Source organism: Aptenodytes forsteri, unplaced genomic scaffold (assembly GCF_000699145.1).
Source record: "Aptenodytes forsteri isolate BGI_AS27 unplaced genomic scaffold, ASM69914v1 Scaffold19, whole genome shotgun sequence".
NCBI classification, from domain to species: domain Eukaryota; kingdom Metazoa; phylum Chordata; class Aves; order Sphenisciformes; family Spheniscidae; genus Aptenodytes; species Aptenodytes forsteri.
Genome location: NW_008795327.1, coordinates 546,499 through 573,166, shown reverse-complemented (window position 1 = coordinate 573,166; position 26,668 = coordinate 546,499). Strand labels below are relative to the sequence as shown.

Sequence of the window (26,668 nt, the reverse complement as noted above, 5' to 3'; positions counted from 1 at the left end):
TTACGCGTGATGGAGCCCTGCTGTCCTGGAGATGGCTGAACACCTGCCTGCCCATGGGAAGCATGAATGGATTCCTTGTTTTGCTTTGCTTGCGTGCGCGGCTTTTGCTCTACCTGTTAAACTGTCTTCATCTCAACCCACAAGTTTTCTCACTTTTACTCTTCAATTCTCTCCCCCATCCCACTGGGGGGAGTGAGCGAGTGGCTGGGTGGGGCTTAGCTGCTGGCTGGGGTTAAACCACAACAGTCCTTTAAATTTTGGGGAACAAACTGTTTGCCTGTAAACCCACCTCCTCCACCCCTTTTCAATACACTTCAGCTAGACCTTGGACAATGTGTTTTCTTCACTGGGGAAGAGCCCAGCACGGAGTTGGAGCTGTTCCAGAAATTGTGTCTTTTTTGGATTGTGTGCTTGCATAATTTTGTCCTTAATTTGAAGTAAATTCTACACGTTAGTGTCAAAGGAAACCTGAACATGATACAATCTGTGCTGTTATCCTGACTCTGCAAACAGACCACCTGGAAGTTAGATGGGAGAAGTGTGATCTGCCTCAGATATTCTGCAAATTTTCAGCATAAACCCAGGAAACGAGTAAGCCACACACATAAAGAATTGACTCAACAGCCCCAGTAAATTAAAACGCCCCAGGCTCTTGTTGACAGGAAGAATTTCTCGACCCTTCTCCAGACCATTTTGCTCAGAGAGGCCTTATGAGTTGGACTGGTTTCTCACCATAACTGTAGGGAAGTGGCGAGTTTGAGTAGAGCAAATTCCAGTGCCTGCAGAAGGGATGCACACAAGCAAGTCTCAAGGCCTTGAGCTGGGCTGGGACACAGAAGAGCGGTGACTGGTTTGTTTTGTCCAGCTGAACGTAGCACTTGGGATGGCTAGCAGCCTCTTATCTTGGGTCTGCCTCGGTCCTGGAGCCCGTTGGGTTCTTGGCACAACTTAGAGCAGTTTGAGGCTGCTCTAATCTTTTACTGCTGGGTGCCATGCCCCATGGGGTTGTGCTAGCGTGTGTATCACAGCAGAAATACTCTTTTTCCCAGTTAGGTCTTGGCACATGTTATCTACAGTTGGGGTCTTCCAGCCAAACAAAGAAACAAACCCAAGTCTCATCGCTGCACAGTCCTTCTCTGCCCTCTTAAATGCGCTTCGTGACTCTTTTGTGTGGTTGATGTCATTAAAGTGGCTGGTACCCTGGGCCAGGATCTTCCTAAATTGCATGGGTTCAGAAGACTTGAAGAGCTTTATAGAGCAACACCCCCCCATCATGCTGGACCGGTTGTGCTTGCAAGAGTCAGGCTGAAGGATTTACAGATGCTGACAGATAAACAGACACTCTGGGTTTGGGCTGACAGCATTGCGTTATGTGAGAGAGTGAGGTCAGAGGCCTGGAGGACCTCAGACAAGAAGTGAAAGTCAAGGAGAGAATAAAAAACAAAGCAAAGCGAAAGAGAAAATATTAATTCATTTGTATGCCAGTTGATGCATGCAGATCACCCATTTACAAAATCACAGGTTCACTTCCTAGAAGCCCATTTGCTTACCTCCTCCGTGTATATTGTTTCTTGCAGAGTCTCCCAGGAAAGGGGAAAGATCATTCTGAAGGGTTAACCACATTGCCAGCTCCCCTGTGCTTTTCCAGAGCACCATTCAAAGGGGTGAACATCAGGCTGATCTTGTATGGCTGCGGTCCTCCTTGCAGCACAGCTTGCTCAGCTCCCTTGTGGTGTCAGGAGCTATGCCATCCCTCTGAATGACTCTGCTGATTTGGTCAGCACAAGTTGCACATTGCACAACCACAAGTATGTCAATTTGCCATGGATACATGAGCAGTTCTGTGGGGAGGTGTTGCAACGTCCTTGGAAATGAAGAGCCCACAGTGTTGAGCTAGGGGTGAAAACCTCCACATCCTGTTCCAAATCTCCTGAATCAGCCAGGACTCATTCCTTGGGTTTTGCATGCTGTTTATCTTGGGTGATGAGATCAGGTACCTTTTTGGGTTCAAGTGGCCCGTCCATGCATCTTGTTCAATATGTCCTTTTTAATGCACATATAACTATAGCAGACCCTTGAGAACCATTGGAGTGTGGAAGCTGATGCTGCAACAGTGAGGCTCAGTGAAGACAACAGTACAGATCCTGCTGAGCTCCCACAGCTCAGAGCTGCGCTGTTGTTTTCTCTAAGCCCAGAAGTGGGTGTCCCTGCAGTTTGGACTCTACTATACAGCAAACATGCCTTGATTAGCTGCTCTGGATAAGGCCTCTGCATTTATTCTGGTTGCTTTCTTTTCTTCCCATCAGCGATTTTGTGGAGTCCAGCCTTTTGTGGCTCTCCAGAGCCTGATCATCTGGGACTGGTCAGGGGACAATGACAGAACTGTCTTCTTTTTCAGCCCTTCACACAAATAAGCAACATGCTTGAAACATTTCTCCATTTGCTTATATCAGTGCATTGTGTCCTTCTACTACAGCTTCTCCTTATCCCATTATTTTGAAGCACCTGCTCGTTCACATTCTTCTGTAACATGGATTGCATTATGAGAGCTACCGAATTTGGCATACTTTAATTAAGATCTGGGGGAGCAAAGGAAATGTGCCAACCCTTGCAAGATTTAGATCAACAGCTGGGCAGAAAAAGTTTTGCTTCCAGCAGGAACATTATGATAATGATGTTATTAATTAATAGTAGCAAATAATAATTAACAATAATTATTGCTCTGCCCTGATATTTTGCCCCAGGGCAAAAGGTCAAAGTTTCTCAATTTTCATAAGTACACGCTCTGCAAACAACATAGAAATGGGTCATTCAAACCATTTTGGTTTGTACTTTTTGAGATGCTTTGTTTGGCTGATCATCTTACTGCAATTTTTTTTACCATGTAAATATTTAACTGCAATTCATCCTGAACCCAAGAGCAGAACTTTGTGGATGTTTTTGAAATGGGGTAGAAAAAAGTCTTAAGGAATTGGTCAAAACTGAAAGAATTGAACATTTTCCAGCAACAACAGGATCTGGACAGAAAAATCCCTGAGCAGTTTTATCGATGGCATTTGCAAGTAGCAAATTTTCTGCTGTGACAATTTTTTTAAATTTTCGTGCACCTGGTTAGGCACAGAGGGATGGAGTTAAGCAAGGGCAGTCTTGGGGGTTCTCCACACAGGCTAGAGAGGGGACAAGGTGCTGTCTGCAAGAGGTTGGTGCAGCCTTGTACTTCCCCAAGACCGTTCCTACAGACACAGCTTTGTCCACTTCCCTTGGCCTTTGAGGAGAGACGTGTTGGGCCTCCGTGACACCAGTGAGTGGACAAGGAAGTCCAAAGGTAGTATTTGCAGGAATAGTCCACTATCTGTGTAGTCCCTGCAAGAGCTTTCAAAAGGAGGAGGGACTCCGTTTTGCTGGGATAGCCAGCCAAAACCTCTTGACTAGGGTCAAATGTGCAGGAAGAAGGATACCATGATCAAAGACCATCTCATGGCTCTCGACCTTAGTGAGCCTTAGCTTTCAGGTATGTCCCTCAGGCCATATGCTTGGCCACTAAAGAAGAGCTGCCCAGAAGCCCTTACCACAGGCAGCAGATTCTGCATGCAGAAGGGGTGCTTTCCATTGCTCTTCCTGTCCACACTGGGAGACTCATGTGCCATGCATGCTGGAAATTTCTTTCCTAGAAGTCACATCTGGAGCCATAGTAGTAAATAACAAATCGTCTTCACCAGCCTAGAAGTATGAGACCGCTAAAAAAACCGAACCATGAGCACTAAATGCTTTCAAAGGTCTCCTGGTCACTGTTGCTGCCAGAAGCCTTGCTTATGAGGAATCAGAACCCAGGGATGCCAGAGCAGCACATGTGTCTTGACAGCTTGTATGCTAGCTTGGGAGGTGACAGAAGGTGCTCATGTTCATGAGGGCTTCTTTTCTGCCACTTTTCCCAGTGCTGATTCACTAGTAACTAAAGATGAAAGGCCTGAGCTGTCCTAGAAACAGAGAAGACAGTTAGCTACTGCCTTCTGTCTAGAAAGCTCTTCTCCCCACCCACGCTAGGCTGACTGCAGAGATCTGAAGATGGGCTATATGGTAGCTGTCATGGCATCAAAGCTTCTTTGACACTTTTCTGTTTTGCTTTTTCACTTCTCACCAATTTCTTTCTCTGGGTTTTTATTTCCTTCCACCAGTTTTCATGTAATTTTCAGTCTTTCCTTAATGGCGTGCAGCTTCAGTCACACTGAAGTTCCAGCCTTGGCTGACCTCTTGCGGATGTGTGCCTGAGACAGCTTTAGCTCCTTTCAGACAAAGCTCCCCTTTTTGAGGTGGGTAGGACATTTGCTTCATCCAGCAGCACCCCTGAGGCCCTTCGGTGTGCTCACAACATACATGAAATCTCAGATCCCAGACAAATGGGCAGCACGTTGCAAGCTAAACTGGATACCCTTGAAGACTCTGTGAATAAGTTCATGACTCTATCAGTGGTGATGAATAAACTTCAGAAAGGTTTGGGAAGACACCTTCTATTTTGGATGCCTTGTTGAAACCGCAGTGCAATCTCTTAATGGTTTCTCCAAAGTCATGCTTCCCTAGGGCTGTCCTTGTGAGTCTGCATCACCCAGCTGCCTCAGGTTTGTGCTCTTTGACTGCCAACAGGGCATCTTCTTCACCCCACTTCCCAGCACCAGCTTCCCCTGCTTCATCACAGGGAAGGTCAACAGGCCTCGTGTCTGATGGTAGCCCCGTGGGCTGGGCTTTCCTTGGGAGCTAGCTGGGCTCCCTGGCATTGAAATGACATTAGTAGCGTATCTCCCTTTCCTGTGCTCCAAGATGAACGTCCAAGAATGAGAAAACAGGGTGAATTTTTCAAAGATACTTGCCTGACCAGGGAGTCAAATTTCCAGTTTCAAAATGGATACTGAGAAACTTAAGTGTATGACTAGGGAGTTCAGTGAAGCCTCATGCAGAGCCATGCCCTTAAGTTCTCCCCGAGCAGTTTGAGGTGCACAAATAGCCCAGCACACTCCCACATGGAGGTGTTAGCACAGGTCCCAAAAAACAGATGCTCTGTAGCACAGAAAACAGGTTTGGTCATGGGCAGTGAGGGTGCACCAGCTTTTTTGCTCAGTGCAGACCTACCAAAACTGCAGTGAAAACCAGCAAGAAATCAAGTGCCAAAGGCACGTCAGTCATGCAGCGCCTTCCAAAGCTTTCTTCTGTGAGAGGGACAGCAGGTGAAACGTCCCCTGGACATGAGGCACCCTGCCTTGGAGAACTGGGAAATGCATTCTTTAGGGGAAAGATGGACACGTTTGGAACTGTGGAGGTGTTGAGGTGGAGAAGGACAGTAGATGGGATGGAGAGATTATGCAGCCTTTTATTGGCTATATCTTCTCCTTGGATCATGCTGGATTCAGAGGTGTATCGGCAGGTCCCCTGTGGGCATCCAGCATCCGTCATTGAGGCTCAGGCTACCTCTGGAGTACCAGCAGGTTGTCCCACAGGCGGATGGCCTCCTTTAGGAGCCTGTGGCAGTGGTGTATCGGTGTGTCAGCAAATGCCTCAGCCTTCCCCCCCGGGAGTGTTAATGCAGGTGTCCAGGCAGGGATTAGACATCTGTGCACTGGGGGAATGGCACCAGCCACGTCCATCGCCGTGGGAGATCTTTACACCTTGTCCTGCCTTGTGCCCAGCCACCTGCTGCCTCCTCAAGTCCTTCCCCAGACCTCAGCTGAATCTCGCCTCTCCTGTTTGGAGAGGAGCCCTCCAGCTCGGAGAAGCCTGTATCCTTGCTGGCCTGACAGGTGGGCTGGTGTACCCTTGGTCTGTACAGCTGGTGTGGCTGCTGAGAGCCCCTAGCGCTCCCTCGCGTGTCGTGATTCCCACCTGCTGGCCCAGATCAGTGTATGCCCATGACAAGGGAGAACTATTAAAAATCAAGGTTTTCTGGTCATAATGAATAGGGAAGACTTCTCTAATTTTTACCTCTTCCCCCCAGGGGAACTAAATAGTTGCTGAAAAAACTGTCTGTGTTCCCTTAAGCAAGTAGAGAGAAGCAGGAATTCATCTCTCTTCTTGACTTTTTTTTATTGCCACTGGAGTTGCGTATCTGTAACGTGCCATCTAAACATAAATCTGTCAAGAACAACAAATGCAGCCATAGCCCTTGAGCAACAGTACAGAACTAATCTGCCAACAAGCTTTGGAACTACAAAGCTTTGGTCATATTAAACATCAAAGCCATCCCTTCCTCATCCTCTTCGCTGTGTCCTCAGACTGGGAGCAGGCGTTAGCGTACCTTTGGGAGGCACGAAAGGGTCAGATCAGCACTGCCCACACGCAGCTGGCTTTAAGCGTGTGGGACCTGGACCAGGACCAGGACCTGGACGTGGACCTGGACCTGGACCTGGACCTGGACCTGCCCCACTCCACCTCACCGTACACGCAGGTTGGGACGAGTCGTCTGACACTGTGCTGAGGCTGCTCCGGCTGCTTGCTGTCCTTCGCAGTGGACCGGCAGAGAGCTAAGCCATTGACCTCAGGCTCGGGCCTCTGGTCCACATCCTTTTTGCTGAGGTGTCTTTCAGTCCCTTCTTTGTTGACCAGCTGGGGTCTGCCGAACACTGAGGGACAGTGCAATCTTGTGGGTGGCAGTTGAGAGCGAGGAAGGTCTGACGTGTATGAGGCTCAGAGCCTGCAGCCCCGCTTACCCCGGGAAGTTGGAAAACAGATGTTAAGATGCTAGCTATAATGATAAAACCCTCTTAAGCTCAGAGGAGTGAGAGGTCGGTTGGGGAGGGAGGGAGTTGTGGGACGGGCAGGTAAGAGCTGGGACTTCAAGAAAGCTAGGCATAACTTTGAGGGACTATCCAAGGAGGCCAGAAGAAAAGATGTGAAGTGAGGGAGAGAGATAAGTGCTTGGGGGAGAAGCGTTTGACCACCCACAGCTGAGCTCCCATTGCTTCCCAGGTTCACCTGCAGCTGTGGCAGGTCACAACAGAGAGTGTGCGGGTGCTGCTCCACCGTGCGTGGTTCAGCAGCTCCCGCTGCACCCCTGCCCACATCCCTGTGCTCCCCAAACCTGGCTCAGCCTGGGAGCTGCTCCGGGAAGCTTACTCATGAGCTGGTGCACATGCCTGGTGGCCCTCGTCCGCAGGGCGCCATCCCTGCCACTGCAGCATCATGCTAATGGTGCCCCATGAGCTGGCACATCCCGGTCCATCACGTAACATTGGTCAGGATAGCCTGAGAGAGCCTCACAGTTGGGCAGCATGTGAGACCTGTTCGGTTCAGCTTTCTTCTGTCCTTTTCTCTCTGTTAACACAGAGACTCTGCACATGCTTTCTTTCTAACCGCAACGTAACCCTTTTCCCTGGAACATCCTGTGGGTACTTCTGGGGTAATAATGGGAAGATGCTTGCCGTACACAACGCTCACTGTCGCCTGAGCAATGCTCACCGCTCTGTGGTGCCTCTTGTCAGTCTTGTCTAGCTAGCAGCTCCAAGGACAGTCTCTGAAAGTAGCATCCAGCCCATCTCGATCTTCCTGCCAGCTGGTGCTTCTAGCAGGTGAGAAGGAAGGAGGCAGGCAGAGGAGGAAAGGAGGGGTTTGGCTGGCTGCTTGAAGACCCAGGCCAAAAATAGAGCTGGAATGCTGATGTTGCAGGTGCCTGGTTAAAGCAAAGCAAAGAGTAAATATGTGCGTAAAGCCTTTATTTTTTCCATTCATCACAATGCACTTTTTGTTTCTGACCTTAGCCTCAAGAATGGTGCCAGACATGTTCTGTGATTTCTCCCCTTTTCCCCTCCAGATGTCCAAACGGATTCTTCGGACAGAGATGTTTGGAGAAACTGCCTTTGCGATTGTACATGCCAGATCCTAAGCAAAGTATGTTTGAAGACAAAAAATGCACCACACTACTTAAAACCTCCCGGGCACAGCGGTGGATGTAGAGTGGTCTAGTCAGGGATGGCTCTTGGTGTCAGCTTTGGGCTAGGGCTTAGGGATGCAGGTAAGGGTGAAGGCTGAAAGCAGACAGATAGGAGTCGTGGAAGGGATCAGAAGGGGCCTCAGTTTGGTCTGTTTGGGTATCATTTTGCTATCTTGTTTCTCTCTTTCTGGTTTTCTTTCTTCCGGTAGGTGTCCGATCGAATTCACAGGAGACCGGTGTCAGCATTTCGCAATGGTCAGCTTCTCCAGTATGTCTCTTTCTACTTCTCTCTCTCCCTGGTTATTGTAGCTCTGTGTCGTGTCCTTAAAGCAGGTTCTTCTGTTCTCCAAGAGCCCTCTTCCTGTCTTGTGCGCTCCCAGCTCTGCTTGGCCGTAAGAGGAGCTGTGATCGTGTCCAAGAGGAGAATCGGGGCTCTTGTTATCTCCCCATTTGTTAGAATGGGTTCTGCTTTCGTTTCTGATTGAACTTAACGTTGCTCGCTCTTTTCATGCAAAATGCAAATAAGGCACAAGGTTATGTGGTGTGCTGTGTGAGAACAGTCTGTGTGATAAGCTGTATCTGCTAGCATTACTGTCTCAAGAGGGACTATGTTGTGCAGATCAAGAGATGTACATTTTCGCATGACTCTTGCGAGGGGGTGTGTGAGTCTCTCTGTACCAACTGAAGAAATCACAGCAAGGGCTGTAATGAAATTTCCCCTGAGACAAGGTTGTGTTTCTGTTTCCAGAAGCTAAACCAAGCGTCAGTTGCTGTTGAGGTGAGATGGTTGGAGGCTGGCTCGGAGTCAGATCCTGGAGCACGCCCAGAGGGCTGGACAGGGCACATGTGCACGCCTGGAGCCCCAGGGGTCAGGCTGGGGGCTGCCACGGTCTCAGGGCTTCCCACGCCTCAGTGCCACGCAGGATACGGGCTAAATCTGCTGACTGGGCATCTCAGACTATATCCCTCCCAGATGCAGAGATGTTCCTGTCTCTCCTAGAGGGTTGGAGAGCCTTGCATATGGGGTTGTGTCTAACTACAGTGACCAATCCTGTAACCTCATATTCAGTGGGTGTAAATACCCTAGAGCCCTTGCACTTAGTGCTTCCCAGTTTCTAGTTTCCAGTTCCTACAGGCTCTAGGTCTCCAGAGATGCCTCGCTTATAGACATCGTTAGCTCATTTTGTTCAAGGCAGGTAATTTTTTGGGTCCATACTCAGTGGAGTATGGACCAGTGTCCCAGCATCAGTGGGACCCTGGTCTGGGTAAGGACTGACCTGAAAGGAGGCACAGTTACAGCGCACGAAATCAGCCACGGTCACCCTCTGTGTGACCCATCCTGCCTCCACACTGGCCGTTTGGATCTTTTTGCCCCCCCCGGTGTGCCCCCCCCTGCCTCCACACTGGCCGTTTGGACCACCACAAACGGTGGTTTTTAAAAAAGGGCTTTTAAAAAGCGACTTTTTTCCCTGGCGTTTTGGCCCACCACAAACGGTGGTTTTAAAAAGAGGCTTTTTAAAAAGAGCCACAAAAGAGGCTTTAATTAGTGGGAACCAGAGGAGAAATGCCTCTCCGTGATGACTCTTTGATTGCCAGTACCCGGTCTCCCACCGCTCTGTAAGAAATCCTGCAGTCCTCATGAACTGGCAATAGCAGGAGTCTCATTAGCACGTGCTAATAGCTGGCAAGCGCTCGCATTAGACTCCCTTCTACAGAGTATACAGACAAGAGGCAAATGGCTTTGTGAGGCCCTTGGGACAGCTTGATGCTTTTACATTGCCTTTTGTTCCAAATTGGCTTCCAAAGTTGAAACCTCCATTGATTTATTCTTTCAGACTAAAACATCCAAGTAAGCTCTTTTTAAAATGACAAAACAAAATGTTCTGTTTTGATCTTTAACCTGATGCAAAAGGGCTTCCTTTCCACTTTTAAGCCCATGGTGTCAGGGACCCTGGCTGCAGACAGCAGTGGGATGCTCACCCGATGAAGCTGATTTGTAGCATGTTTCATGAGGTGGTGTCCAACAGGCTTAAACATTATTGCTACCATGCTGCAAAACCAAAACAGGGGTGAAAATGAGTTTTATGTCAGGAAAATGCCTTGTCAGAACATTAATGGCAAGAGTAAACAGCGTGTGTTTTTTCCCCAGCCTGCAGAATCCAGCTTTTTATGGGAATGAGATTTGTTTAAATTTTATTCATGTGTTAGAGGACCAATGCCGACTTTAAAACCGACACATGTGCATTTCCTTACCTCAATTCTGTTTTAACCACAGGACAGTAAGGTAAAAACAGCTTAACAATCCAGGTTACCTGTCTGAACTTGGATAAAAATCATCTAAGAAGATGATTCATATGTGTTTATAGTTGTTTTCACTTTCAGGTCACAGTTGGGTAATATGTGTAGCAACAACACTGCAGAAAATCATGCACTGAACTTGCTGTTCTTCTGAATAGGAAAGGCATCTCACTTGTGTCTGGACTGTGCAAATGCTTACTTTCTACTTTAATCAATAATTAGGGCACAGTAGAAGTTGCTGTTGCTGTATAATTCACTCAGTGCTTCATCCCATATGGGTTCTGACAGGTCAAAAGCTGAAACAGATTAAATGAGGTTCAGGCATTTCCACTGGAAATAAAATAGCTCCGTCCTAATTCATGTTTTGAGAACATTGCCAGCACTTGACAGGTACTTAAATAGTAAATAATGACACCTACACTGGTGTTGTTTTAAATGCATTTGGGGTATTTTAGGTTTTCAGGCCTAGATCAGAGCCTTCTGATTCTTTAACATAAATATTCAATATTACAATATGATTTTTAGTAGGTATGTCCCAGGGCAGAGCGAGAGTCTCTGCAGAGTGAACTAAATTTAAGATGCTGTTCTGAAAAGATATGGCAGATACTTTGCTGAATTTGGGCCAGAGATGGTGCAGCATCCCAGCATCATGGCCAGATGTTGTGTATCTTCCTTCTGGGAGCAGCTTCCTATCTCACCCGTTTAAACCCTTATTCAGATTTTGCTCAGGTAAAACTCCCCATGTTCTCTAGGAGTTCAGGCTATCTTTGTCTATTTGACAGGTAGCTCTGGAGGTTTGTTTTTCTCTGATTGTCAAAAATACCTGCTAGACCACTGCAATTATGAAGATGAAAACCAGATGTATCTAGATAGGTTTTCTTGCGTGTGATGTTTCTCTACGTTGCTGTTACAACCATATGACCAAGTGCCTACTGCCAGACGTTCTGGGTATATATCCTACTGCTTGAAAATGAAGAGGAAATGTTAAAGATGGAGGTTTTTTCTATGTCGTGCTCACACTGTTGCTATTTTCTAACAGATTGGTACAGAGGAACTCACTAGGAATTGTATTACTGGGCTAGCTCAGAAACCTCCCAGTCTGTCCCGGCTCAGCCCTTATTTGAATGAATGCCATTTGCTTTTAGTAGGAATTTGCAACAGCAGAATTCAAGCAAGTATCTCAGCGGTTGGTTCCTATCTGCTTATAAGGAGTTTACATTTTATTTTGCTTGCATTGTAATGCAAATGTGATTGGAAATGTGTTGAGATACTGGAGAAAAAAAGTGAAGCATGCTAAAACAGCTACTTATCTGAGAAAATGGATGCATAGTGCAAACAGACAACATTGCTCTGGCCTAGCAAGGTGCCACTTCTGAGCAGAGCTGGGGTACCTGACTGTGTCAGCTCTGTAAGCCTGCCTTTACACTAAGCCTGCATTAGTCTAAGCCACCCTGATGGTCTGTTTTCTAGCAAGGCTCATACCGTAAGGAAATCTAAGGCAGCACGTTTATTTTGCGCAGCAGTGGCTAGGTATGTGCAGACAGTTGGCTACCATCAGTCAGCAGATGGACAATAACCTGCTAAACAGCAGCAACACGGATGAGGGCCTTTGAGACATTGACGCATAGTAATCCCACATCCAGTAAGGTCTGTGGGAAGCAAAGTCTCACAGGGAAACTTAAAAGCTTTATCTTGTTTATCATGGGTCAGTTTTAGGACAGTATGAGAGATGGCTTTCCCACATTCATCAAAACAGAAAACTACCAGAAGAAGGAAGGAAGGAGAGATGTCAGAGCAAACAACTGCACATTCACTGAGATTAAAATAGTTGAAAGGTACATATCTGAGAAGAAAAAGATGTCCTGACTTAAGATGTGCTGACTTAAGCCTGGTTAGATCTCTTTTGCCTGTATGAAATTTCACTGATCTCAGTTGATCTCTGTGCACACTCCTCCATCCACGCATTAGGAATTGGCTGATGGATCAAGGTTAGAAGACCATGTTGTCCGGGCTTTAACTAACCTGTAAGAGGAAAGCCTTATAGAGGCTGTACAATATAACTGAGGGACATTAAAGAAACATTTAAAGCAGTTTTAATTTAGGCTGAAGGAGAATTAATGGCAGTGAACAGAGGGGACAGCGATTGTCTGCATTTACTGTATGAAACAGAGGAATGCCCTGGTAGATTAGAATACAGAGAATTATTTCCATGGGTGATGAATCATTAAATCATCTTACTAAAATGTTTTTCACATCAAGGTCTTCATACTTCTATGTGTCCATATGATTATAGTTGCAGATATAATTAATATACATACTGCATTGTACATATGATGGTAAAGTCACATCGTCTGCTAGTTTCAGGAGTTGGCTCTTGCAGTTATGGTGTAACTGATGAAACCAGAGGGCTTGGAGATCCTAACTCCAAAATGTGACCTAAAGCAGGAATCCTCCCTGACCCTGGCCACGAGGAATGCAATGTGCAGGCAAGGAGTAACCAGCTGTTCACGTCATGAACTTGTCTTCTGACCCCGGTTCTCCCTGCCCCTCTCTTTGCAGCAATAATGCAGCCAGACCCTCATTATTTTTTCAGTGGGCTTTTAGACACCTGTTTGAGAGGTTTGAGTCCAAATTCATAACCCAGGTTCCCTTCATAGTCACTGCAGAGGGTTCGGCACCCAAGGATGAGCATTTGGCTAATTGAATTCCAGTGCTGAGGGTGATGAGTTACAAACTCAGAGGTTTAGCTGTCAGATGTCTCTCCCGGAGCCCTGGTACAGGTACTTGCAGAGTCACAGATCACAGGTGTCTCTGGCTGTCCATGCACTAGTGAGAACAAAGGTTTAACACATCAAACTGTTGATCCACAGCCTGAATTAATCCATAGCATTAGTACCCAGGGACCATTTTGCCTCTGCAGTCAGATCTTCATCTCTGCTAGCACACGTGGGTGAAAAGTTCAGGAATATCACAAAAGAGTCAGGAAGTTCTTCTAATATGAGAGCGTCTAGTGGGTACTGGAGACTCGCCCAACTGACAGCTGTCTCCTGGGTCCAGCTTCACAGGCACAGCTATGTCTTGCAGCTCTTTCCAGAAGACAGAAGCATGTCCAAAATCATCCTTCCTTTTAAGAAACTTTTTTTTTAAAGCTGTGCTGGCACCTGTATTTCATAGCTGTCTGTTCTACATCAGATCCAGATCTAGCTCTATCTTCTCTCTTCTACAAGAAACTTTTCAGGTCTTTGTCTTAATTCCCTGCTGGAAGTTTACTACTAAATTGCCAGGCTTTGGGCTGGCTGGTTGTAAAGGTTTTGTAAAACATGTTGGCAGCTATTTCACTCCCAGTGGGGCCGAGATACTGAAAGTTAAACATCGTGAGCGGGAACATTTATACCTTGTCTAAGTCTACACATTTGATTCTTTCCATTTGCTATTTATGGAACAATTTAGAAATTTGGGATGAAGTTTTATGTTTATGCTTGTCTCTTGTCTGTGGAATCTGAAATTTCATCTTAACTTTGCTATTTATTCATCTTCCAGAATAATTGTCACTGATCCAGAGGACAAATGTCATAGCATTCATCTTCTTGTTTAGTGAAACATTTTCATTTTCTACTTTGTGACCTAATTAAAGTTGAAGTCTGTAGCCTGCCTGTAAACATCCTGGAATAGAGCTGACATTCATATACAATGTAATCTAGCATATTCTCTATTTTTACCCCATATTTCATTCTGGTTTCTTTACAAATTGAATTTTAATTCATAGCTGGAGTCTTCCTACTGGTCTGCTTTGGAAGCACAGAGCCGCATTTTCTGCTATCCATTGGGAGAGCAGGCTTTCTCTTCAACTTTGGGCTCCCCTAACAGTCTGTTATTCAGGCATCAAATCCCTTTTTCGAAGGGGAGAAAGACAGCTGCTCTTGTTGCATGGTGCTCAGTGTAGTCATCTGGAAACATGGAAGAGAAGAGCTTGAGCTGAGAAATCGAAGTCTTGCAGTCGCAGACTATCTGGTCAATTCTGCTTGCAGTGGACGCTGATATGAAAGCATGTCCTGAGTTCCCAGCTTGATATGTCTCCCAGGACTCCCTAACTGTAGCCATCAAAAGTTTAGTGTGATGGGTCTGGCTCCTGATCGATTTGCTGTGTGGCAGGACATTTCCCTTGCATAGGCATTACAGATTCCTTCCAACGACAGATGACGAGCACGGGTATTTCTGAGATGAGAACCACCATCTGTTCTTGACCGTCCACTGCGCCGTCGCTGGGTGTGATCTGTGTAATGATCTCAGCAGCGTGATTCCTGTCCTATCATAACACATTTCCTGTAGATCGGATGTCTGGGTCTTCCCATCAGTCATTCTTTCCAAGGAAATTGCTTTCGTAGAGCCTTTCCAGTCAGAAAAGCATAAACTGTGGCTACCTGCAGTGTCTGTATTGGGCTCTCTGGGCTGGAAACAGAATCGCACGTTCCCACAGTGGCACACAAACTGGCTCCAACACTGCCGACTGAACCATAGTGGAAGCAGAGCAGTGTAGGTGTATCGGGTGAGAGGCTTCTTATTTTTCTGAGGGATGGTCCCATTCGCTCTGAAGTCACCAGGCTGCAGCTGGAGGAGTGCTGGTCATCACCCTGACATGTAAAAGTGACCCTTCTGACAGGTGGGTTTTGGATGCTTGCTCCTCACACTGAGGTGAAGTGTCCCCATGAGCAGAGGGATAAATGTACCACTTCAAGCTCTTCTGGGAAGATCTAGATCTGAATTTCAGCTTCTCTGTTCACTTCACTTCAATTCACTTATTCAGCAGCAGTTTCCTACCTGTTGATTGCGATATGAAAATGGTAAGCAGAAGAATACTTCTTTTTTTTACCTACCTTTCTGTTTCCTCCTCCACCTCTTACTCATCTGAACCCTGAAACAATATTTAGCAGCATTTTAAATCCCACAAACATTCTGCAGCTTCCTTTCAATGACACGATAACCGCTGACCACTTAATTACAGGGTGATGACTACGCTGTGGTGTGGCTAGGTAATTACAGGGCGTTTGTGGTTTATCATAACAGGGTTATTCCTCTCCCCTGGATGGCAGTACAGGTTACCCTTTGGGATCTTCTGAAGTTAATTGCATGCTAATCCACAGCAGCTTGCTAATACTCTATGGTTATGTATCTGGACTCTTGAGGCCTACCAAATTATTTTTATTGATACAGTACTGGACAAGCTAAATGGCTGTGCAGTTTATGGAAAGTTTGCAGACTTTCTGTACTTGCAGATCCCACATATTGCCCAGCCCTTAACACGAGCAGAGTGTCCTCTGTCCCCAGCATCACGGGACTGTCTTGCTTTGCTCCCTGTACCCCTTGGGGGAAGCCTGGACCAGGGTGCTGCAAGCATTACTCTTGTCAGTACAATTCATTACCAACAGTCTGTCTTGCTGGTCCTCAGATGTTAATTCTCCGCTTTGTTTCATGCCTTGGAGCATGCTCTGTGACCCAGATAGGCCTCTGGGGGACCCAAGCGTGTTTGGGGGGAATAATGCATGAGGTAACTAAACACCTTAACGATGTCCTTGGGCAGCCCGAAGTCCACGTGAGCACAGGCCCAATTTTCACAGCTGTTTGCTAAGGCTTTTATCCTTCTTAATCGTCCTATAAATCTACAGTTCAGTGAGAGCCATCTTGTCTTGAGGTGTTACTCCTATAAGGATATTTTAGATTAAATGTTTTTGTCTGTTCATCTTTTAAAACAGGTAAAATACATTATAGAGAAAAACATAGTCACAAAGTCACTGCAGATCAAGTAAGCGTAGGACTTTGTCTTCTGTCCAAAGATATGAGAAAAAAATCCACCACAAAATTTGTGACAGTGGGTCCACAGAGTACCCACCCTACTGGTAGCACCTAAATCCAACTGAATTTTTTCTTTCAGTCTACTTCAGCTGAATGTCAACCTTTGGGGACTGGCATGTAAGGTCCATGCATCGCTTGACTCTTCAGCAAGCCCTGCTTTGAACAGCTGAGTGGTACCAATCTGGGTGATGGGATCCAACCTGAATCCCATGCAGATGTGCTGCAGCTGAGACGAAGAGTGTGAAAATGAAACATTTTTGTCATCTCTTTCATATTTTTTCCCTTTTTCCCTTCCTCAACTCTCCCATGCTCGCTGCCTTTCTCTGTTGGACAGCCTTCTGTTATACCTACAGTAGTTAGGTATTTGAACATTTCCAAACTACGGGTTCAGTCTCCTTTGGGATCAACACAGAAGAGCCTAGCTTAGCTTTTAGGTACAAAAAATAATGTAAATTCTGCAAAGTAATGCATTGAAGAGGCCAGTAGATACTGTTTCCTTAACACTGATGGCTGCACTAGGAAGAATGGGTTCTATCTTAAGTCCAACATTTTCAGAAAGGTTCAGCAGGCACATTTGGAACGAGATTTTCCAAAAAACATGTCCCCACTTCAAATAGTTTGGGGAGTCTCACAGCAGTTCAGGGTGCTCAGCCCTAGCTCCTTGCCATGACCAGGGAGCACGTGTGGAGTTCAGACAGAAGGTTGATGATGTGAGAAAAATAATACGCCCGTTTCCTCATCCTAGAGCTACCATCTCAGTGCTGTCTCACTGTAATTTATTTGCATGGTAGCCTCCGAATGTATTGCTTCCAATGGAGCTTGTCCCATGGGAGCTGGAGAGTACCGCTGCACTCTGTCAGCACTCCTGGCATGTATCAGTTTGTCTCTACAGATGGGATTCATCCATTTAATTTTAGCTATCCCAAAGGCTTCCTCTGCCACAAGCCTGGAATACAATACACCTCCCCATTGCAACCACCTCTATCAGCATGGAGTGAATCACCATCTGGAGGAGCTGGAGGACTTACCTGGACCTCTTGCTTCCCTCTGTATGGTTAATGGCCGCAGAGGGGACTGTTGCCCAAAGGTTTCTAGGCATCCCCAGCAGCCAAGTCTGCCAGACTGCCAGTCTAACTGGGAGGGTGAGTAAAGCGCAGGTTGACTGAACTGCTGCAGAACACAGTGCAGGTGCTACATGTCATGCCGAGCATCTTCTCCACCTAGCAGCAAATATAACCCAAAGCTTTTAAAGATGTATTACTTTTCCTGATCAACCTCTTAAAAAAGCAAAGGCGACTTCTTTCAAACATAGTATGCAGTCAGAAATATCTTTTGCTCCAGACCAAAATAAATTGTTGTCTCTAGGAGAAATTTTGTTTTCTCAAACATGTTTGCTACCAAGCAGCATATTGCTGATGTAAAATAGGCACGCACTATGTGGTAAGCCATGTTTGTGAAGATGACACCCCTCTGCTGAATGCAGAATGATTACATTTTGAAGCAATGTTTTTTCCGGAGCTGGGGTCATCTCATTAGCCTCTGGATTATAACATGTTGAATAATTTCGAACAGTCTCTCCTTTAGAGAAGAGACAAACCCTCCAAATCCCAGCCTACTCTTGAAGAGTCTCCTCCTTCACCGTCCCAGCACAGAAGGCAATACCTGCCCAGGCTGGGAGGAACTCCTGATCAGGGGAAGGGAAGAGTGGCTCCCTATTCGATGTGTTTAGTTACGGGTGACACAGAAACAATGTCTGTAGCCTGAAATGATGATAGAGGAGTGTTGAGTAGCCATGGACGTCAGATGCAGGAGCATAGGCTGGGGTAAGGCTTCCTCTAGCTGCAAAGCTACCGGTGGGTTTGTAGGCATAGGCAGGCACGTACATTCCGGCTGCTGCATGGTTCGTCTCCTGCTCAGGGAACCTGTAGCTAAGATCCAATGAGCCAGCTGGCTGTATCTGCTCCATGGGGTTGGGGAGCCAAAAGAAACTGCAGTTCTGGTGCGAGAGCAACAGTGGGAAGGCTAAAGTTCCTCAGGTCCTGCCCACCACCTCTGTTTGCACAGGCATTTCTGAGTTTGCAAAACAACATGAAAATGCTTTGAATTGCATCCATTTGTAGCTGTAGATGTTGCAGCAGTGGGAAGGCTAAAGTTCCTCAGGTCCCCCCCACCACCTCTGTTTGCACAGGCATTTCTGAGTTTGCAAAACAACATGAAAATGCTTTGTTGCATCCATTTGTAGCTGTAGATGTTGCAGCAAATCCTGGAACAGGGAGGAAATGTGGCAGTATAGGCAGCATGCAGCTATCAAATGGATCGATAGCGTAGATATATAGATGAAATTTAATGTATCTCTACACGCATTTGTCATAGTGTCAGGTGAAACTGCGTGTGTAATGGTAGCATGCCTTAGGAAAAGGTCAAGGCTAGATACGATAACCAAGAGGTTTAGGGTGAGTGTATTCTGTCCAGTTCTCTGCTGCCCACCACATTGTGTCCATGTCACTGCAACTTGTACAAAATGACTGTGAAACGCATGGTAGAGTTTGCCGTTCCTTTTGCACAAATGTGAGATGCGAAGCAGAGAGCAGCCAGGTTTTGTGGCCTTTAAATTCTACAAAATTTAAAAAATCCAACCCCACCCAACTCCCGCCCCCCCAAAAATCCCCCAACGTCAGCACTGACTTGAAGAGAAGAACCTGCTTTAGAAAACGTGTTTACATGTTCCACAATGACTAGTGCTAATTTCCCCCCCCCGCCTAAATTTTGAACAGCATTGCAAAAGAAAGCCAATATTTCTGTGCGGCAAAAAGCAGTTCCTATGGAAAATACAGTAAATAAATCTGGACATCTCCAAGCTGCAAATAATCTTGTGTGTATGGTGATTGGGAACAGCAGAGCTCACTTTTGTGTACAATGATAAGTATGGAGAACTTTAATGTTTATGTAAGAAAAACTGGCTTTAGGTGAGGCCTGTACCAGGAAAATGACTAAAATTCAGGATACCTGTTTTGGATAACTGCGTTGTTGATTCATTAGGTAAACTACTTTGCTTAGCACTATCTCTGCAAGACGAACTGCAGTATTACTTGTAATGAATATGAATCTGAAAGCAGATGCTCCAATTTGTGCTTTTTTCAGCATGCTTGTTGTTTCTAAAACAATGCAGAACCACAGCAGAAGTGAAATTTGGAAGATCACAGACTCGAGGGAAACTTTCAGTGCAATTTGCACTTTTAGATCTGCAAGGGATTCATTGTCTTGCCCGGGCAACTAATCACTTGCAGCATCAGTGGTTCAACTGCAGATCTGTACCGCCAAGAACAGTGCTCGCAGAATTGACAGGCCGTCAGGTGATTTACAGGCAATGCTGCCAGATGATGCTGTGCATCCGAGACCAGACTTGAGGTCGTGGGCAGCAGAATCGTGCTGGCAGGCCTCAGGGCCCCGTGCAAGTGCCCGCACATCTGTCTGCCCAGCGCTCTTCTTTGGTGCACAGGCCCCCAGGCAGAGAGGGGCGTGTGAAACCATGCAGGGCATATTTTGCCTGTAGAAAGTGAATGAGTGGTTTTTACCAGGTTCATGCAGTTGCTATGTGTTTTGACCTGTCAGGAGTTGTTTCAGAACAAGTGTACCTTTTTTTCTTTTTTTTTTTTTTTTTTCCCTGCCTAAACTGTGAATTCCATATCAGGTACTAACAAACATGGCTCATCTCAAAAGAATTCATGATTAACTAAAAGAATTCATAATTAACTTCCACTGCAATTTGTTTGGGTCTTTCTTTACATAAGGTGTAAGCTCTGGTGGGAATTTGAAATGCTCTGAAGCATACACTGTCTTCTGTGTAACTGCTGCTGAGCCTACAGAAAAGCTAACCTGCTGTAACTGCACAGTGTGTGTGTTTGTATATTAGAGATCTCTGACAGACCTGTTTTTCTTTTTCTCTTTCTCTTCCTTGTCTTCTTTCTGCATTGGCAGAGCATCTTGGATTTGAATTAAAGGGTATGGAACAACCATTCATTTATTAATCAGAAGCCATTAAGAGCTGCCCACATTATATTTATGGCTTTAATGGGATGATTAAAAAATCAGCTGTTCTGTTCTCTTCCCTGGCACCAAGATAGATGTTTGGATTGAAAAAAAAAACCAAAACCAAAGCAAAATGCAAAATCTAAATGTAAACCTATAAAAATGCACGTGTATTTTTAGCAGCACTTTTTTCTTTGTTTCAAGCAGCAGCCTGGTGTGTGTGGTGTGACTGGGATGTTACAATTGCCATACGTCTCCTCATTCAACATGCTTTTGTGTATTTAACTGAAAAGCTGGAGTTTGTGTCCATCCAAAAGGTTGCCAGCAGGCACCACTTGGGAACGGGCAGGCATTCCAGTAACGGGAAGACAAGTTTAAGGAAGATCAGGGCTTTTATAGAAATTGCCATCCCAGACACACTAACCTCCACTGGATCCTACAGACAGTCAGGACGAGCTTTGCCGTTCCTCCTCCCAAAGGTTAGCAGCTTATTTCGGTTCTTGACTGGGAGGAAATTGTTCCAAGAAAGGTGGCATGAGACGGGTTAGTCTAGAAAAGAGTCAGCCCTGGGAAGTCAGTAGTATCCCATGAGAGTGGAGGGTGTAATGCTGAGCATCATGGTAGCAAGCTGAAGTTTGGAAAAACACTGCTTTTAAAAATATCCCCTTTGGGCAATCACCTGCTCCTGCCCAGTTGCTCATAATCATATTATTTTTCTTCCATTCTCCTCAGTCTGTTTTTAGAAATATATGAAGTATCTCTTGAGTAAGGACCTGGGAAATCAAATCCTTGAGGCTAGGCTTCCCTTGAGTGTACAGGCCAACCGCAGGGAGGGCTTGGTCAGATGAGAGCAGAGAGATACATCTTTATCACTTAACTTAAAAACATTGACCCGGCAACATCAGCCAGAGCAGATCTTCACATGAAGACGCTTCAATTCCATTTGCTAGAGGCATGGGGACACCAATCTTTCACTTCTGGATCCTAAATTGTCTTCTTGGGTCCCTGAGGTGGAGGGACATGCACTAGCTGAAGCTGGAGAAACTTTTCTCCTCTGGTTTTTGCATGCCTGATCCACCGGGATTGGTGTGTATCCCCCAGCAGTTCTTCCCTGCTGCAGAAAATCTGTGCATTTTGTGGTCAGGTGTTTCAGAGAAAGTGGTGCTGCTAATGCTAATACACTTAAATAAACTTTAAAATTGAGGATTTTTGACATCCCTTTTTTGTTGACCTTTTGTCCTTTTCCTCATCCATTCTCAATGTCATCACAGAACCGCACACATCCTGTTCCCAGTCTGCAGTCGTCTCCTCTCTGTCATTCGTCTTTCACTTTCATGCGTTGCTGTGACACCCATGGCTGGACTGTGATTCTGTCGGCATTATGTGGCACCACATGGTTTGTTCATAGTGTTTGCCGCTGTAGAGTGACGATGCTGCTGATGAAGATGTGGTGTTTGTAGAGCATAGAGACACAAATGGACAAGTCCTGCACCAGGATCTTACCTTCACAAATACAAAATCATAGTGTGCATTCTCTTATTTTCTTTCTGTTACTGTTGAGATGGTTTTGTGCAACACGAAGATACTGTGTTATCGAGCATCAACTTTAATGAGATGTTAGGAGCCAAGCTAAATTACTATCAGCAGGTCATTTAATTTTTAGTTTTGCAGCAGTGGCGCACAGCCTCACGCTTCACTGCTTCACATAGCAGAGCTGTCAGCTCAAGATAGGCTAAATCTGCATTTCTGATGAACTGAAACATTCCCCATGCAATTCAGGTGAAGGTTCAGGACAGTCAGACATGCCAGAGTCAGGGTCCCATACTGACATGATCACCAGAACAGAGGCTGTGATTTGAGCCTTGGGGGGAAAAATTTTGTCGTGTTGGTAATAGGTAAAAAAAAGAAGCCATAGTTTTGATGGCTTTGCTCTTTCTCCCTCCTCCATGATTCAAAGGGAAAGATTTATGCTTGGAAAAAACGTCTTTGTAGCAAAAAACATAGCTGATGAAGAATCTTTGAAAAAATTGGCTTGATGGACGGGTCCATGGTGAAAACTGACCTCCTGCCCAGCCTTATTTTTTGTGGTTAAAGTAGTTTTTGCTGGGTAGTAGCAAAATTCTTGCCCGGTGCTATCCGTAACCAGGACATGATCCTAGCTGGTTTTCCTGATTCTGATAAAGTCTCTGAAACTCCTGTTTGAAGGAAAGAGCTGTACAGCTGGAATCCAGGTCCCAGAGGTGTGCAAGAGCAAGAAAACTTGTCTGCCATGGTTGCTGATGCCTGGAATAGGGCATCCGTGCAAGGGAAACACGTCGCTGAAGGAGGTGTTTCACCCCAGAGTGAGTTCTTTCCCCATGCCAGCTCCACCTGGTTCCTTGTAGTAAAACACAAGGTCAGCCAGCACCCAAACCCCGCTCTGTGAGCGGGTCCCAGGCCATACAGGCTCTGCCTCTAAGGAGGTGCAGCCGGCTGGTGAAGCTGCTGCGGTGCAGTAACTTTCAGCCCAAGTGAGACCCATGATCTGTCGTTCCTGGTCCACAACACCGTGGAGATGGAGTCTGGGAGAGCCTCAGCTGCCCGCCTCTCTAGCGAATGGCGGGACATTGCCTTCCTGGCAACTCCACCAGCACCCTGAGCACCTCATGAAGCCAAAGGCCCGTGCGCAAATAAAACAGATGGAAATGTATTTCTTTAAACTGTAGCTTTGCAGCACAGGCACGAAGCAAGCTCTGCTGATTATGTTTCCCATCTTCATGCCAGGGCTGTCATTCTCAGCCCTTGTGTAGCAAATCTTCATTCCCATTTTGAGGGTTAGAAAGAGATAAACATTTTTCCTAGCACTTTTTTTTTCTTCCAAAAATACTTTTTCCTTCCTAAAATGGCAAGCTGAAATTGGTCTAAATATTCAGTTATCTGGAACGTTTCATTGCTTCCCCCTTGCTTTTTTGCTAAAGTCTAGTCCCAGGCATTTCTGGGACCAGACCTGTTTCTCTTCTGGTTTTGTATTTCATTGTTTGGTAGCACTGGGGATATCACATAGTCCATTCAAGGTATTTAGTGTGGCATGGTGAACCATGCCAAGCACAGCAACCATGGCATGAGTTTTATTGCCTAATATATATGAAAAAAGATTTCAATTAATATTAAATAAGGCACAAACCCCAATAACTTTAACATTAACACATAGTATGGGGGCACAAGGACACCATTCATAGATGCTGAACTAAAATGCTCATGGCAGCTGTGCACTGTATCCTCCTCTGAGTCATCCAGCTGGAGAACCAAATTGCCTCTGCTGATCTCACTGGAGATTGCTGGATGTCGCCGAGAAGAGCATCTGCTTTGGTGTAGCCACAGAGGAAGAAGTGTCCTTGACGTGCGATTGCTGCCTAAGTGTAGTTCAGTTACACTGCAGGCGACACCCTAGCATTTTCTTAGAGCTTTGATTAATGTGAATGAATTACCTCACTTCCAGCATGGTCTGAGTTTTATGCAAGTGACAGACTTTTCTGGTTTGAAAGGTGATATTTGAGAGAAGCAGCAGCATGCTGCTTGAATTTTGTGTGTACATCTGAGTTACCTGGTACAATGGAATTAATGGCTTCCTAGGGTTTCATTAAAAATCCATAACTGTAATTGGTTACTGTATTTTAATTACTCCACTCCCTTTTCTTTGTCTAACGCGCTATCAGTTTTCCATCCTCATTCTGCTTTTTGACTGTTTTAGGATGTCCCTTTCAGCACCTACATGCTTTGGGGCCTGTTGCTCGGTGGTTTCTAGCACACCGCCGAGCTCCAGGGCATGCAGCCGCTGCAAGGAAAAGGCATTCTGAGTCCGTCAGAGCAGAGAGCCTGTGATGAGAGCATCACAGGGCATGCGTGTACGTGGTGAGTGGGGGATGCTCGGGGACTTCCTTGGTAGGCTACTAAGTTACCGAGAAGGGGGGGTCTGCTGGAAGGGAGAGGAGAGTCGTGGAGCTTTTTGAGATTAGTCACCAAGTTATGCTGCGGGAAAAGAAGAGAAAGCGAGAAGCGTGTTTGAGCGCAGAAGGGGTGAGCTACTGAGCGAGACAGGGCAAAGGTGCAGAGAGACAAAAGGAGTGAAGGTCTCTTGAGGGGTGAGCAAGGTTGGGCCAGCTGGTCTCAGGTTTGGGGCAGCTATTAGAGACGGGCAGTGGATTGGTAGGAGATCTGACCGAGCCCTGTTCTCCGTCTTACGCACACGCAGTGCTGGTTCCTGTGCAGCCAGATGCATCCCTGGTGCTGGACCCCATTTGTAACTGGTTTCTTTCTCTCCATTTGCAGAAGCGGAAGAGCTCTACCAGAAGAGAGTTTTAACCATCACAGGAATCTGTGTTGCCTTGCTTGTGGTGGGCATCGTCTGTGTGGTAGCTTACTGTAAAACCAAGTGAGTATGGGTGGTTAACAGACAATAACTGGCCAGAGGTTACTGAGTCATAGTGTTCACGCTTCACGCTTTCATGCTCTTCACCCAAATGCTATTTTAAGGAGATGCTGTGCTGTGGTATTCCCAGGAAGGTCTCATGAAGGAGGCCAGTGAAGCCATCTCCCAGGCTGTGCCTGAGCAGGATGTTTTCCTCGGACCATTTGCTTATCCCCTGAATCAGCATCATTTCACCCAGCCAGGTGATGCTGTGTTACTGGGAAAAGCTGGCCCCCAAGCCAGCAGCTCACCTCCTGACAGCAGAAGCACACTGGGCTGTTGTGCAGGAGCTGTGGGCTCAGCTATGTACGTTTCAGGGACTTTCAGAGCAATCTTGATGGAACAAGAGGCTTGGGGACCTCTTTTGTGGCCAGCCTTCCCTGCCTGGACAGCACCTTTTTCCCTACTTAGCCTGCACCTCACCTCAGTTCGGGGTGCCCTGTGACACGGGGGGTCTTGTGGAGTGGATGCCCTGCCAGGGGCAACAGGTAGGCTTTGCCACTTTGTGCTTAATGCAGGAGAGGTCAAGTGCCTTGCCACCAAGGCCAAGCCAGGACCTGCTTCCCCTTTTCCTTCTCCCCGCTTTCCTCCTCCGCTCCCAGCGCCATGGTGCCCCTGGCTCCCACTGCATTGTGCTGGGCCTTGTCTTGCAAAAGGGGACCCTGGACCCAGCTTCCCAAATTGCCCATGGTGAGAAATGTTCACCTTTTTTTGAAAAAGCAGCAAAAGGTGGCAAATGTTGAATGCCTTGTTTTTTCCTGTTTGCAGCTTTCCACAAACGCCATTGAAACATCAAGTGTGTCTGAGAGTTGCCTTCTCTATCATCTGCATCCCCCAGGTGTCCCTGGGGGCAGAGCCCCATGAAATAAGTCTTCCTAATAGATTTTTTTCCTTTCTGTTTTAAAGGAAACAAAGAAAACAAATGCATAATCATTTACGGCAGAACATGTGCCCTGCCCATCAGAACAGGAGCCTTGCAAACGGGCCAAGCCATCCACGTTTGGATCCTGAGGAAATCCAAATGGCCGATGTAAGACCTTTTGTCTCCATCTCCCTGCATATTACTGAGTGCCTATTTTCTGCCAGGCATTTGACGTGGATGTGTATGCTTACACACCTGTGTGCATGTGCATGAAGAGCAAAACACTAACAAACTTGAACAAAAAGATGAGATTCTGCATAGAAACATTTCCAAAACTAACATCTGAAGGGAAATGTGATTTTACTTTGAAGCACAGGATGAGGTTAGGGCACTTGGGACGGGCTTGTTTTGATGAATCAAGTGTGATCCTGTTTTCCTCTAAGAGAGATGTTCCCGATGTTTCCTGTTTATTAAGCTATCCCGTTGAGCCCCACTTTGCGGCATGACAAATGCTATCAGCATGGCGGTGGCTGGAGCTGCCGTGGTGACCGTGTCGTGCTGAAGCATGTCATGGTGATCTGGTCAGCACTGCATTAGCCCACCTGCCCGTACCAAGAATTGTGTCCTGGGCAAGGTGGAATGTCCTGGTGGGGTGCCAGTGTCACGCCAATGAGAACGATCTAAGAATTTAGGACTGGATCCAGAGGGTGGTTCAGCCACTCTCATGACTTCAGTCACATGAGATTCCCATCAAACTCCGTGAACTCAACAGGACCGTCAACGTGCTTAAGTGCCTTGCTGGACCAAGGCATTGAAAGGGGTCAGAAAAAGGGAGGGGGAAGGCAGAGCCAAACGAAAAGAAGTACTGATGGAAATGAGTACAATGAATCAGTTACAAGCTCTGCTGGGTTACCCTTTGGATGTTAAAATTTAGCTAGGTTGAATCCCAGCCATGAAGGAAGAGGGAAAGGGAATTTCTAAGAACCACAGCCCTCTGGCCACAAAGTACTGACTCTCCCAGAGAGCTTAGTGTCCCTGTGAAAAGCAGTGCTTCTTGTTAGATGAATATCTCAGCATAAATATTTGGATTACACCTGGTGTTTCTGTAGGACTTGTATCGCTGGCAGATCTCATGTGGTTGTCTTTTTGCTGGTACTCTCTCAGGTGTATAACCTTCTGTGAGCAGAGATGTTTTTCTGCTCAGTAGCTACACGTGGTACCACTGTCCTCTGGGGAACCCCTTGGCTCTTCAAACCCTTCTGCAGTC

The 26,668-nt window shown here is 46.3% G+C and overlaps 1 protein-coding gene across 1 annotated transcript in view; it reads left to right on the top strand.

Annotated features, from left to right (window-relative positions):
- NRG2 (neuregulin 2) overlaps positions 1–26,668 on the top strand; it is a 194,453-nt gene that overhangs the window by 162,409 nt on the left and 5,376 nt on the right. Inside the window, exons 7-10 of the mRNA XM_019472277.1 lie at positions 8,125–8,183; positions 20,042–20,065; positions 24,401–24,503; positions 25,446–25,569. Of these exons, the coding sequence (XP_019327822.1) occupies positions 8,125–8,183; positions 20,042–20,065; positions 24,401–24,503; positions 25,446–25,569 (310 nt within the window). The remainder of the gene's footprint in view (positions 1–8,124; positions 8,184–20,041; positions 20,066–24,400; positions 24,504–25,445; positions 25,570–26,668) is intronic.